Here is a 16,281-nt window from a genome sequence, read left to right on the forward strand (position 1 = left end):
TCAACTGCAATACACACACACACACACACACACACACACACACACACACACACACACACAGCTCCACTTCACACGGGTGTGATTTTTTTCATGCTTTTCATTTTCATGTTAGGTCGATGTATTGTAGAAAAGACAGAAGTGGTTCAGGAGGTATAGCAGCAGCTTGGTAAACGGAAGGTTTGATTGATTGATTGATTGATTGAAGACTTTATTAGAAGTTTGCATAGAAAAAAGGTACAGTTTCATGACGGTACAGTTCACTGGTACAAGGTCAACTAAAAGGAGATCCTAGAAAAGACCAAGCTTATTTCCATAGGAAACCATGGTTCAATCCCCGGTTGAACCCCCTGGGTTACTGACCAAGTGTCCTTCCTTGAGCAAGATACTTGACCCTAGGGATGGGACGATAATCGCCATCATTGTTTATTGCCACCAAAAAAAAAACACACACAATAATCGTATTGTGGAGATTTTATTTTATTGTGAAATTATCCTCTGTCATGCTCTGGGATCAATTCACCTTTTATTTGCAGAGCTGCATATCCAGTACCCCTAAAACTACTTTATTTATTTTCACTTTCTATTTTCTATTTTTGGCAAATGTCCCGCCTCAGGATAATGGATATTAGGTATATTTTGACTATCGCGATAATATTGTAAATCATGAATTCTTTGGTCACAATCGTGATGTGAAATTTTCATATTGTCCCATCCCTACTTGACATCAAAAAGACATTTGAAGGAGAGGGAAAAAAAGACTGCATCAACTAGAAATTCGCGGCCCTTCGGGCCACTCACCTCCAGAGTCCACGCCCACTTCCTTACTGTACTGTACTGTAGTGTACTGTAACTTACTGTACTGTAGTGTACTGTACTGTACCTTATTGGACTGTAGTGTAGTGTACTGTACAGTACCTTACTGCCAATGTACCCCAAAAGTGGTCGTGCTTATGTATGTACTGTATGTACTGTGCACCGCTCTGGTGCACAGTACATATGTACCAGTGCATGACGGAGGACGATATCACGATAAATTAAATCTCCACAATGCGATTATCCTGAGTGTTTTTATCAATATAAACGCTAATATCGCTTATCAGCCCATCCCTAGTCACCACCTAATGACATCACAACATCGTCATCACAGCCTATGTACTTGTCCTTTAAAAGTAACCGTCCAATAAACAACGTGCCATTCAACAACTTGTTCCGACTAGTTAAACTATTGTCTAACGGTTTATTCTGTAAATTAGTCGCACTCATTCACAGTGGTGCTGGTGTGCGAAATGATTCACTGGACGATACATCTGACAGGAGTACTTAAGGATTTATGGCACGCTGCTGTGGTAGTCGGACACAAGCTGTACTCATTTGGAGGGTTGCACAACCGTTTAGATCAGATTGACGTCCACATCTTCAACACAGTGTCTTTGCGTTGGAGGAAGCTGCCCCCAGTGACAAATGGAAAAGGCCAAAGTCCCATTGAGGTTCCATCCAGACGCTTGGGCCACACAGCTGTGCTGATAGAAGAGATTGTCTACATCTGGGGAAGATGGTATCCTTACTGCAATGTGCTTTATGCCTTTGATGTCGACACCCACAGCTGGTTCAAACCCATTATTTCTGGGACTATTCCAGGAGCAAGGAGCCACCACTCAGCCTGCGTCCTGGAGAAGGCAATGTTTGTGTATGGAGGAGACACCCATCTGACTGGCTATACTAATGACATGTACAAGTTGGACACCACCATAATGACCTGGTCTTTAATTAACACCAGAGACACTCCACCACCACCTTCATCTCTTCACTCTGCCACCATCATCGGGACAAAGATGTTTGTATTTGGGGGTTATGCAGGCGGCTCCTGCAACAGCATCCGAGTGTTTGACACAGAAACCAGCTGCTGGCTGAGCATGCCTTCTGGATACCCTTTCCCAGAAGGACGCAGCGAACATTCAGCTTTTGCCTACAATGGAGAGCTGTACATATTTGGTGGCCGGAACGGGAACCAGTGCTTCAATGATCTGTGGAAATTCAGTCCGGAGGCCTTTTCCTGGAAGCAGGTTGAGCCCAAGGGGAAAGACCCCTGTAGGATGTATGCGATGTGCTGTTGCATGGTGGGAGATCGTATTATCATCCATGGAGGATGCAAAGACCTACGCATTTCTGGTGACCTGTACATCCTAGACTTAAATCCTGGCCTGAAGATGTTATGCAAGCTAGCAGTCACTCAGCATGGTCTGGAGCAGTCTGAACTCCCACATGACATCAGGTGGGAACTGGCAGCCATGACAGCAACAGAACAGAAGAAAAGGACATAGACCACCATGGACCCATACACGCACGCACGCACGCACACAAATACATAAACTAGTAAGACGCCTCAAAGGGTGAGGCCGCGCCATGTCTTGGCCGTCTGTTCAGTGATGTATATCGGACCAGTTACCCATATATGGAGATTCCCTCGTTCACATCCATTCCTCTGGGCTAAAATGTCTGTTTCTCTGTTGTTTATCCCCCGTTGCTCGTCTGGTCAAAACAACACCATTTTCTTTGGACTATTGCTCACTCATGTCATGCACATTATCTTCTCCGCGTGAAAGGCAACACTTGCAACAGCCATGAGCGGCAGCGGTCACGCGCACAATGTGATTTCCGCAGCTGTCGCCACTGGGTCACAGCTCTCTCTCTCGCTCTCCTTGGTCTGAACAGCGGTTTTGCAGATTTCCAAAACGCAGCAAAAAAACGCAGCAGTGTGCAACCAGCATAAGTCTTTGGAATGTTATTTTACCTTTTTATCAAAGTAAAGAAACTAGTAACTAGTTACTTTTTTAATTTAGTAACTACCGGTAGTTACTTTTCCAGAGAGTAACTAATACTGTAACTATGACTAATTACTTTTTAAAAGTAACTTGCCAGACAGACACTGGTAAGATTAAAGCACTCAACGTCAACGAGTCCATCTCAGTAAAAGACAGGGAACAAATGCAAGCCAGGGGAAAAAAATAGGCAGCAGATGGAACGATCACAACACAACAACACGGGGAACAAAAGAACTCAACTCGGAAGAGTCTCTCGCTCTCTCGCACACACATGCACGCACACACACACACGGGCACACAGGCACACACGCACGCGCATACACCTGTAATTAAAGCCAGGGTCTAGGTATTGTTTTGTTGAGCTACTTTAACCCGGCAGCAGATGGCTCTCTCCTCGGTCGTTGCCATATGCTGTGTTGTTGTGTTGTGTGGAGGAACATGTAGTCTCACTGGGGACTGATGGTGGTGGCTACAGCACGGCTGCAGTGTCATTCCAGGCTGGTGGTGACGCGCCACACGTTCACTGCAAGAGCTTGTCTTAATAATGCAGCGCACCGGTTCTTTCAGGATGCATGTTGTGGGTCGCGCACCAAGTAAATGGCCCCTATTTTATTTGTTACCATTTTTACGTTATTTCAAAAGGGTGGAAAAAAAAATACTTCAAACATAAAAATATATATAAACCAGTAAGACTCCCTAATCGGGAGATAAGCGACCGCCACGTCGCATACACAAACTTTATAAGGCAATCGTAGCCAATCAGGAGGGAATATGGGAAATGGGAAAGATCAATGTTGATGACATGACTTTAGAGATACTGTGTACCTAAATACTTCATACATAAAAAAATATATAAATAAAAAAGAAAATCCTTAAAAAATATATAATAATAACCAGTAAGACACCCTAATGGCGAGAAGCGACCTCGCCCTGGGTGACAGCAGACTGCAGGGCGAGCGCTGGCACTTTGGCATGGGATCAACTTCGACCAAAAAGATTCACAGACCTGGTTGGTTGTTTAAGTTGGACAAAATGTGGCCATATTTTCCCAAATATGGAGATATAACGTCTGACATCATAGATGTTTGATGTCATAGACCACATTAGACTGACACAATAGGTCCATATATGGGAATTCCCAGAAATGGGCATAAAATTGATGACATCAGGGATCTCCATAAATGGGCATAAAAGTGACAAAAACGGAATTCATTTGCAAGTGTGACTTGCGTTGCAGTTGGTAGTTTAAGTTGGACAAAATGTGGCCATATTTTCCCAAATATGGATGAGCTGGGATGAGGTGTCACGCACTGTGACACATTCCATATGTGGGCATTAAAGGGACATGGACGGAATTCATTTGCAACATCATTGTGATGTCAGAACAGGTCAGCTATATCCTTCTGCTGAGCTGGAATGATGGACAGAGAGACATGAGCTGGAGGTTTTCATACTAAGTAGCGATCTACCCTCGCAAATAATAATAATAATAATAATAAAACAATTGAAGAAGTAGTGAAAAAAGCAGATCTACAAGCACAAAACGCGTGGCGATGACGCGTTGTGTGCTTGTAGATTGGCTATTTTTACTAGTTTGGGTCATGGGGAGACAGCAAATCTCTCTTTTGGGTCTCGAGCTAGAACGTTTGGGAACCACTGATGTAGTGAAGGTGAGATGATAAATTATCGACATAATCTACTATAAAATAATAATTGCGTTTATAGCTAACACAATTATGGAATGATCGGTTAATGATACGTTAGTGGTGTTTCAGGCAAATATTTCCACTAAAATATTACGTTTTTGCATTTTATAGTATAGCATATACAGTAACATGTAAACATATTATGCACATTCTTGTCAGATTGAGTTCAGATAACTTGTGAAATGTATTTTTCATAACTGAAAGATTACTGAATAATCCAATCAATCAATAAGAAATAATTGTTTGTAGCTGGTCATATCTCACCTCCCAGGCTTTACCAATACAGTCCTCTCTTAACACCCCCCTCCCTCTCATCATTTATTATTTGTATTTTATTCAAAAAAGAGTCAATATTTACTCATCATACGGTGTATAATTAATTTTCAACCACACCCAAGTCACACACCAGAACATGGTCTCTGTTCCTCAACGATAAAAAAAAGACATCAATGGCGGTACGAAATTCCCGATCATTAACTTAAAAAAACAAACAAAAAACATATATAGGCCAATATACCTTCCTCATAATGGAAGTCAGATGTTCATCCATAAGACAAATCATAATTCATATTAACTGACACACCAATATCTTAACCCATTCAGAACGGGTACACATTATTGAGTATCATTATTTTATGCTAGAGCTTGTAGATTTGCTATTTTTGAAAAATCATGAAAATTAGAATTTTGACACGATTCTATAGGTGTCTTTTGAATCCTTCTAAGATTTTTTGAAAAACCTATGTTTCTATTTCAGCAATCTGGCTAGCCATCGTCAAAGAAAAGGTCCTTTTCACTTAAATGGAGCTCAGTTAGTCTGTTCTTGAGAGACTACTATGTCAGTGGTTCTCAAACCTTTTCATGTGAAGGACCCCCAAAATGATATGTATTTGGCCACGGACCCCCCATCTCAAAATATTTAGTTCCAGGGACCCCCCAGAAGCAAGATTTGAGTTACAAATGTTCGCTTTAAAAATACATATTATAGTCAAAGATTTGCACACATTTTCACGACTTTTTCAAAAATAGCAGATCTAGGAGCTCGCAGCGCGGCACTCGGTGCCGCGCTGTGAGCTTGTATATCTGCTATTTTTCACTGGTTAAAGCATTCAATAATTCTAGGCCTAAATCTGACACACCAATATCTAAAAAAAAAAAAAAAAAAGACACACGCACAAACACACACACAGCTTGGTATCACAATGCAGCATCTGAGGCGGGGGAGCAGGAAGCCTGGCCTGCTGCTATCTCTTATCTCTTGACATGCGTGTGCATGTTTGTGTACAGAGGCAAGGTCCACAGCAGCAACACCTGCCTCCTAGGCAGCCATAAAACGCCTGTAAATCGGGCAATTCAAACATCAGGCCTCCGCTTCTGCCCCGAGCCGACGGGCACCTCGGCAAACACGACACACGCACACACACAAACACCCAGACACAGATGAACACACTAGAGATGTGACGATAAGCGTTATTATCGTCTATCGTGAAAAAACAAAACAAAAAACACACGTATCGTGAAGATTCAATTTATCGTGATATCGTCCTCCGTCATGCACCGGGTTCAATTCACTTTTTTATTTTGCCGAGCTGCATATCCGGTACCACTTAATTGGTAAAAGGTACTTTTTTTTCACTCTCTCAAATGGCTTTGCCAAAAAATAGCCAAGCTTGTAGATCTGCTATTTTTTTGGAAAATGTTAAATTCTTTGGAAAATGTACCGCCCCAGGATAATGGATTTTGATTATTGCGACCGTTTGTCGTACAAACTTGTGGCTGGAACCAATGCCACTTACAGGCCTCTTTGTGTATACTGTGACCTGACGGTCGCTTATCTCCCGATTAGGGAGTCTTACTCGTGATTATCGTGATAATATCATAAATCGCGATTTCTTTTGTCACAATAATTGTGATATGACATTTTCATATCGTCCCATCCCTAGAACACACACACATGCACACACGCCCGCCCTACTGTAAACCCCCTCCCCCCTCCCCTACCCGTGTCATTAATCACCTCAAATGAATCCTGGGTAAACAGGGGAGTGCAGGCAAACAAAAGAGAAATAGAATAAACACGCGGTGGAGCAATAAGCAGGAAGTCAAAACACTACCCGCTGTGGCGCACGTACGAAAATTGCAGGAGAGCGCGTTTTGGCTCGGAGGCCCATTTTACCCTCATTTCGACGGTAATTGACCTCCGAGGCGTAATGCGCGGGAGCAGTCAGCGGTAATTAGCATGCGACAAACTGTTGCTTGATTGCTGGAGATGAGCGTTTCGGAGGAACAGCCACAGACGTTCCGGGAGTACAAAGTGTTTTCTATTGTGTGGCGTTAAGTAGAGGGAACCTGATTTGAGGTGTATGTATAGAAATGGGAATTGGGCCCCTCCGTGCGGCTCTGTGTGGGCAGAAAAGAATGGTCCCCGCGCTCCGACAAAAGATGCATTAACCTATTGAGGCCGGGAACTTTGTCGCTTTAGTTTTTAACCACTTTAACCGTTATTTTATGCGTTAACTATTATACTATAACTATGAAAAATAGCACATATAAGAGATTGTAGGTCTGTTTTTTTTCTGTTTTTTTATCATGAAAATGTTCAAGTCTTTGAATATTCTGACCCAATTCTATAAACGTCATCTAAATCCTTCTAAGGTTTTTGAAAAAACGCATGTTTCTATGTCAGTGGTTCTCAAACCTTTTCATGTCAAGGAACCCTAGAATTATATCTATTTGGCCGCTGACCCCCATCTCAAAATATTTCGTTCCAGGGACCCCCAGGAGCAAATATTTGAGTTACAAATTATTTAATGTTTTAAAAGACATATTGAAAGATTAAAAATGAAGAAAAAATGAAGAAAAACACATTTTCTAAAATAGCAGATCTACAAACTTGCAGCGCGGCACTCGGTGCCGCTCTGTGAGCTTGTATATCTGCTATTTTTTAATAGTTAAAGCATAAAAGAATGGTTAAAGTGGTTAAAATGTTGAAGGTCTTCAAGGCTTAACGTAACTCTGAAAGGGGCCACCTAGGGACTTTTTCCTCTCTCCTTCATTTGGCCTCGTCTCCAGGCAGCCAGACAATGTGTGTGTGCACCTGCTGGCACCTGGCTTAACCAGAACATTACTTCACTCCAAACTGCATATCCTTGTACCGTTTTACAGTAACTAGACCAGGACCTTTACAGATAATGTACATTTAAAGTAGTGGTTCTCAACCTTTTCAGGCCACGACCCCAAAATAATCCTATTTTAACAGGAGCGCTAAGAGTTGAGGCATTTCATTTTGTACAACGCCTCGTGAGCATGTAGATCTGCTATTTTCACAATTTCTGCCTCTAATATTTGACAATTTGGCCAATGTTTAATTTGTCATTTCCTTAAATTGTCACTTTAGAAATGTGCATATACCCCTCTATACACTTAAACTTTATGTTGGTTTGTGTACTGTTTAGTGAGAATACAATGTTTCACATTAAGTTAATCATCTGGGGACCCCTCAAATTAATGTGGGGACCCCCCGTTCTTGACAATAATCAATCCTACTGTTTGAATGCTGTACAGACGTAGGCCTACACATGGAGCAAAAATAATGATAGAAGAAATCCGAAGGATTTTCTTTTTTTTTTTTCAACTTCGACGTTCGACTTTCTCTGGTGGGAGTCGACTTATGTAATGAAGTCGACTTGTCAACTTTTTCGTTTATGCCCTAGTGGTTACGCAGAGGAGTCCCGCTTGCTTAACGGTTATTAGCGGTATTCATATATTATTATTTTTTTATTATTGTCTCCACCAGCCGAAGGCTGAGGGAGAGTATGTTTTCCCCTCCGTCCGTCCGTCCGTCCGTCCGTGCGTCCGTCCGTTTGTCCGTTACCAGCTAATCTCCGGCGCCGTTGGCCCGGTCGCTGCCAAACTGTGCACACACACTCCCTCGACACCAATTCAGAACCTCTGCCCCAAATATTTCACATGGGCCTGTTCTAGCGCCACCAGGAGGCCGACTTTTGCAAAACTAACTTTTGCCAGTACTCCTACAGATTTTGTCCAAAAATCACGTAAATCAGTATCTCTACAGTCATGTGATCGACATGGATGTGTCAGATTTTCCATATTCCATCCTGATTGGCTAAAACTGGCTTTCAAAGTTTGCAGGATTGGTCAGTTTTGAATAAAATGCCTGAAATCCTGAACGCAGTGTGCGATTTTGGTGAAATTGTGCATGCACATTCCCAATAGGCAGAGGAATAAATGCCACTTAAGAAAAATCAAATCAGCCTCATGGTGGCGCTATAACAGGCCGATTCATGTTTTCACCTATAACTCCACCGATTAGTGTCAAACTTTGTATGCGCACTCCTTAGAGGCCAAGGTAAAACCTTTTCCCTGCATTTTTTACATCAGCCTTTTATAGCGCCATCAGGAGGCCGACTTATGTAAAACACATTACATGCCTGACCTGGTGGAGACCTGTGCTCGGAAGAGCACTGCTTCTAGTTATTATTTTCAATTCATACCATTATTGTGCCAGTTTAACCACTATCAAACTCACTATCTCCTATCTCTTGGCCATGGCATTATCACGACATGCAGTTTCCTCTTTCTTTCTTTTTTTGTCATTTTATAATCGTGGGCCAGCAGCCAGAAGCTATGGCTAATTTAATATTCAAAGTGAACTGTTATCGGTCAGAAAATGAAATCTAAAATGCTTGGGATTTTCCAAATGGCTCTCTCCCAGCAAGCCCCGGCTGTGTAGCCCACCTGCAGGGGCGTCACAAGGGGTAGGAAAGTGGGACTGAGTTACTGGGGCCCAAGGTGGTGGAGGGGCCCTTATAACTTTATCTATTGAAAAATAGCAGATATACAAGCTCACAGCGCGGCACCGAGTGCCGCGCTGCGAGCTTGTAGATCTGCTATTTTTGAAAAGTTGTGAAAATCTTTGAATATATGTATTTTTTAAGCGAACATTTTTAACTCAAATTTTGCTTCTGGGGGTCCCTGGAACTAAATATTTTGAGATCGGGGTCCGTGGCCAAATACATATCATCTTGGTCCTTGACATAGGTTTCTTGCACACATTTTCACGATTTTTCAAAAATAGTGCCGCGCTGCAAGCTTGTATATATGCTATTTTTCAATAGTTAACATTCATGGGGGACCCGCAGTGAATCCTTGTACCCAGGGCCCAGAATTTGGTGTGACGCCCCTGCCCACCTGTATTGCTATGCAGAACGAGGCGTCATCAATGATTAACCACGTCTGGGGTTTGGGGGTCAACTGTCACATTTCAAACGGGCATTAAGGTAGCGGCACAAGACTTGACTTCTTTGTTCCTTCATGCCGGTAAGTTGAGTTGACTTGTTTTGTTGTGGGACAGCAGCAGGTGTGAGGTGGGTTTCATGGACCAAACACCCAGTACACAGATGTCAGCTTCAACGCGCATCGCCCAGAGAGTCGGAGGAGAGTTGCATGCCCCGATAGGGGTGGGCGATATGGAAAAATACAACATCACAATATTTTTGCAAGCTGAATCACGATACATGATCTTATCACGATTCTTTTTCATGTTGGTTTTATGGTTTTCAAGGTACTTAACTCACTTAGCGCCGAGCGAGCCAGATTTCAATATGAATCTGCGCTTATAACGCCAGGAAATAGCTATATTGAATCCCCAAAATCACATTACATAAACAGGTACACGTGCCTGCAGATGCCACAAGATGACCACTAGAGTGAGCCATAGCCCATTGACTTTCCATGGTCCCATGTTAAGTCAGAATAAAAAACAAGGTTCATGACATAACAGGATGGTACAATGACATGCTCTCCATTGACATTCAATGGACAGGCCGCGGGCCGCCATTTGAGCTCAATACTGCTCAATTCGTGCTTGATCGTCTCAAACCACCATTGGTATGGGCATCGGAACGTATATAGATGCCACACAGAAAGTTTCCGAATCAAAATCCGACCTAGTGAAGCTACGTGAGGGTCGGATGGTTTGCATTGAGCCTAGCGGCTAACAGAGGCCTACGTAAACAGGAAGCTATGGCTTAAAGGTGACGTCATAATCGTATCCTTTTTTTTCACGGTTTTCATCTGTATGCTAGTCGAAGGTAAGCTAACCGTTCCGCTCCGTCTATCAACCCAAATTAAAAGCTTAAACAATGCTTTTATATAAAAGTCGCTCCGAGTCGCTCGGCACTAAACGCCATCATTAGTTAGTCGCCCCGAAAGTCGCTCGGCGCTAAGTGAGTTAACAGTACAACCACTAACCCTAACCCCGTCCCTAACCCAAACCCACTATAAAAACATCTCTCTCCCAGCAAGGGTGTCCTTGGGCTGAAAAACGTTGAACACCCTCCCTCTGACCCTATGACAGGGGTCTTCAACGTTTTCAGGCCAGGGACCCCTTAATTGAGAGAGAGATGAAGCAGGGACCCCCACAACCTTTTTTCATAGATTCCATAGTCATCGTTTGACAGCACAATAGTCAGTGTGTTTTGGATTAATGTCAATTTGTGTTTTCAGATATTTAACCACTTGAACTGTCAATACTTATAAAACTTGACCTTTCACTCTGTTCTTAGTCTGCTCTTTTTCCCCTCTACACCATAGCTCTTTGCCGAAAATAGCCGATCTACAAGCTCACAACGCCTCGCAGTGCGAGGCGGTGTGAGCTTGTAGATCTGCTATTTTTGGCTAAAGCTCTCCCAATACGGACACTAGGGTTCAAGTGTTTCTATCACAAAGATTTGGAGGAACCCCCTGTAGTAACTCTGAGGACCCCCTAGGGGTCCCGGACCCCCTGTTGAAGACCCATGCCCTATGATATTATTTGTATTGGGAGTTGTGTGCCGCGCTGTTGCCACAAAGCGGCGACACGGACGTGTGCTGCAGTGCAATGAGGTGAGGGAGTGATGTTATTAGATAGATTACTGCTATTGTCCCCTGCTTGTGCCTTGGTGGAGGCTCGGCGAGCATGAACGCACGCATCAGTCAGACCGAGAGGCAAGACGGTGCCGCCGGATTCTGACGAGAGGAATAAGCAACCAGGTCTATATGGCAACAAGCACAAGAAGAAGTAGCTACTGTATAATAGGCCACATCAGCACTTGAACCCATTTAGAACTGGAATGCATTATTATTACGCATTATTCATTTAACCGTTATTCTATGCTTTAAATATACAAAAATAGCAGATATACAAGCTCACAGCGCGGCACAGAGTGCCACGCTGCAAGCTTGTAGATCTGCTATTTTTTTTAAATATTGAAAGTCTGAACATTTTGACCCGATTCAATGAATGTCTTCTGAATCCTTCTTCTAAAATCAGTGGTGCTCAAACCTTTTCATGTCAAGGACCTTCAAATTACATGTATTTGGCCGCTAACCCTGACCTTCATACCCTTCCAGATCAGGGAGGAAAACCCCTCCAAGGGGAACAGTTATTACCCTGGAAGGTTAGACTCACTCACATCTAGTCACACTGCCTGGGAATTACCCCCCCACCTCACCAGGAGTGGAATGGGACCGGGTTGTTGCCAGAGTTCACGCCCCCACCCAGTCACTGCGAAGGGAGACCTCTTGTGTCAAGCGCATCTCCGCAGACAGCACAACAGTAGTGTAAATACAAAATGAAACACTTAAACAACACACAGTCGAAACTAACAAATCCTTACCAAAAACTGTACCAATTATTTGTCTGTCATTCTATGTTATGAGTTAAAAAGGACCCCAATTGAAACAAAACAAGTTGACCTTGTACCAGTGAAGTGTACCGTCATGAAACCGTACCTTTACACATGCTAACAGAAGCTACCAAGCCGCGAGGGGCGTGAACTTTGGCAACAACCCGGTACGATTCCACTCCTCGCCCCCCCTCCCCCCTCCCCCCTTCCCCCTTGCAGTGAAAAAAAGCTCCACATGCAAGTTAGGATTTTAATTGGGCGAAGATTTGCAAATGAGAAATAACGTGTTTGAAAAAAAATGTCTATCACTGAAAAGAGTCAATTTATCCCCCCCCCCCCCCCGAACCACTCAGTCCCCAAAACTAGAACGTCTCAAGCATGTGTGCACTTAGGTTGACGCACGCTGAATGCTCCGCTAGGGGGAAGAAAAGGTGGGGCAAGCGAGCCCCATCGCGAGAGAGAAGGAGAGAGAGAGGGGGACGAATAGATGGGAGTAGAAAGAAAGTGTGCGATGGACTTGAAAACGAAAATAATATATGTGTGGCTGGGAGGAGAGGAGAGGAGAGGAGAGGAGAGGGATGGTGGTCAGAGAGGAAGAAGGAGGGGTGGTGGGGGGTAGGGGGGAGTAGGGGGGGGGTAGGAAGGGGGGGCGAGAGCCACTTTCTTATGTTAAGCAGGCGTGCGTCTGTCCTCCATTGTGTGGCGTGAGGACTCTTTTCTCCGGCCAATTTGAGCACGCTTCAGTGGGCCCTGCCTCCCCCCTCTAGCCCCCCCTAGCCCCCCCGACGCATTATACTGAACCACAACAAAAGCAGGAGAATGCTGCCCCCCCCACCCACACCCTCGCACCCCAACCAAACACACACACACACATACATCCATTGCTCTACTCCAAAACTGCGTTCCCCCGGCCTGCCCCCGCCAACCCCCACACACTCTCCTGTTCGGAAACACACACACACACACACACACACACACACACACACACACACACACACACACACACACACACACACACACACACACACACACACACACACACACACACACACACACACACACACACACACACACACACACACACACACACACACACACACACAGCGGGGCCCCCCGGCCGACGTGTCTGTCAGTCTAACGGCGCGCGACAGACCTTCAGTCCTTAATTAATCGCGTACACGCGGCGGGGACTCCAAACATTATTTAACGACACGGAAAAAAACACTCTAATAAGCTTTGACGCACTGCCAAGACAAGGCAATAGAATGGACACACGCGCGCACACGCACATGCATACAGATGGAAAATAAAGGAATTTAATCTCCATCTTCTCTCTCTCTCTCTAATTCATCCCCCATCTTTTGTTTTTCACAGTTGCGTCCCTCTGCAGCGGCCAGGGTGTGACGGCTGGAGACGGGAAGATGGCACTATAGATACCAAAGCACGCACGCACGCACGCACGCACGCACACACACACACACACACACACACACACACACACACACACACACACACACACACACACACACACACACACACACACACACACACACACACACACACACACACACACACACACACACACACACACACACACACACACACACACACACACACACACACACACACACACACACAACCAGGCACATGCACACATAGACACCAAAGGGGGCTTGAGCCCCTGCCCTCTCCAGACCATGAATGCAGTTTTTACTATGGTGAAAGAAATGCAAATGCCCCCCCCCCCCCCTTCAATGTCATACCCGCCTCCCGCCGCCTGGAAGAAGCCTCGGCCACCCCCGCGCACTGCAACGAACCCACGTGACCCTCGAATCGCCACCAGGGGCTGTCGCGATTATGACATTTTACATGACGATTAATTTTGTTTTTTTTGGTCGTTGATTGCATTTCTGTTTGGTTTTTAGGCTTTGAAGTTGCACATGGCAGATATGACACAAACTAAATATACAAAAGAAATTACTGACATATTCGACAACTTTACACTTTAAAAAAGAACAATGATAGTGGGAATAGCCGATCTACAGGATGCGACGCGTAGATCCGCTATTTCCACTATTTTTGAAAATGTTTGAAAATATATGAACATTTTTCAACATGGAAACGATTATGACGATTATGCCAACATAATTGCGATCGTGTAAAATAATTGCAATCAGACAATTATGTAATAATTCTTGTGACAGGCCTATGAGCAGCTGTCCCCAAGCTGACCCTGTCACAGGTGACTGGAGAGAGAGAGAGAGAGAGAGAGAGAGAGAGAGAGAGAGAGAGAGAGAGAGAGAGATACCTTTATTATCCCAAGGGGGAAAATCTGTTGCCCAGAGGCAGCACAGCAGTTTAAGGTTACAAGTTACAAAGACGTTAAAAAAAAAAGAAAAAAAAGAAAAAAGCAAGGCACAATAAAAAGAAGAATATAAACATAATGTGTCAAAAAGCTGTCACAATAAAAGAAGAATATATACATAAAGTGTCCAAGAAACAAGACAATCAATGCAAGGTGTCCAAGACTAAGTAAAGTGGTGCGGCCCATGTTTTGGGGGAGGAACCATAAACTAAATAGAGAGTGAAGAAAAGAGACATTATTCTTGTCCAGCCAACATGGGACATGGAATGGTTTGTGGACTGCTGAGCCACCTAGTGGTGAGGAACGAGAATGACACACGCCCCTCACACAGACACAGCCTTGTGAAAGGGGTTTGTTGCAGACGTGTAAAGCAACTAAATAGATTTACTTATTTAAGTAATGTACTTAAGTACACTTTTGAGCCATTTGTACTTTACTTGAGTATTTCCCATTCCCAATACTTTTACTTACTACTCCACTACATCTCAGATCCAAATATTGTACTTTTACTCCACTGAATGTATTTGAGAACTTTAGTTACTAGTTACTTTGCAGGTATACACCATAATACCCATTCAGGCAGGGTACACATTTTAGTGTATGGGAGGGGCTTACAGTACATGTACAGTATGTAGCAACAAATTTGTTTTTGTAGGCTAATTTCTGATTTAGGCCTAACTATAGGTTAGGCCTAAATGGGTCAAATAAACATAAACCACTTTAGCCCTATTATACACCTTGGCTATTTTCAAACATTTTGTACTTTCACTGTCCGTACTTTAAGTACATTTTGATGCCAATACTTTCATACTTTACCTCAAGTACATTTTGAATCCTGGACTTTTACTCGTATGGGGGCACACACACCAAAATACCTATGAGAGTGGAATCCCCATTCCGCCAATGTATTTCAATGAGAATGGAGCTGTTTCATGCTGCAAAAAACGCTCCATTCTCATTGAAATACATTGGCGGAATGCAGATTCCCCTCTCATAGGTATTTTGGTGTGTGTGCACCCTAACAGAGTATTTCTATATTGCACTATTGACACTTATTCAACTGAAACAATTGAGCACTTTTTTCCCCCACCGCTGGGTTTGTGAGCATATGGCGCCCCCCGCTGTCCGTACCTGGTCGTCGCTGGTGAAGCCCTTGTGCATGATGTGGTAGAGGTGCACCAGGAAGTCTGTGTTGGGCACCACGTCCTGAGGCTTGGTCATCATCTCACACAGCAGCTTGTAGGCGTGCAGCTTCCCTGCCTTGTACTCTGCAGGCAGCATGGTGGCCTGTGGACACACGTTGAGTTAACACTCATTTACGGGAACGTTGTTGGACCTAGCCTGGCTGGGACCAGGAGTGTGGAAACATGGACGCTGACCATGAACGCATCGTCGTTGTCGGCTGGAAACCTCGTATCTCCAAGTTTCAAATTTGAATGTTCTTTCTCAAAGCAAAGCCCTGCTTAATCGCACAAGGCCATCGCACAAAAGTAGTGAAAACAGCAGATCTACAAGCACACAACGCCTCGCACTGCGAGGCGTTGTGTGCTTGTAGATCTGCTGTTTTCACAGCCGAGGAAACTTGACGCAGGAAAACACACATGGAGACGACATGTATCTGGTCAAGGTGCTTCTGGTAGCCAGCAAAAAAGCAATAACGAGATTGTGGTATAGAAGTGAATACCCAACTTGTGAGCAGT

At 44.0% G+C, this 16,281-nt stretch overlaps 1 protein-coding gene across 1 annotated transcript in view; it reads right to left on the minus strand.

Moving 5' to 3' along the window:
• The window catches only part of ralgapa2 (Ral GTPase activating protein catalytic subunit alpha 2), a gene marked incomplete at its 3' end in the record, with an annotated part of 559,582 nt that overhangs the window by 132,993 nt on the left and 410,308 nt on the right, over positions 1-16,281 (minus strand). Inside the window, exon 25 of the mRNA XM_080751315.1 lies at positions 15,713-15,868. Within this exon, the coding sequence (XP_080607441.1) occupies positions 15,713-15,868 (156 nt within the window). The remainder of the gene's footprint in view (positions 1-15,712; positions 15,869-16,281) is intronic.

This window comes from Nannobrachium achirus (genome assembly GCF_963921795.1).
Source record: "Nannobrachium achirus genome assembly, chromosome: 20".
NCBI classification, from domain to species: domain Eukaryota; kingdom Metazoa; phylum Chordata; class Actinopteri; order Myctophiformes; family Myctophidae; genus Nannobrachium; species Nannobrachium achirus.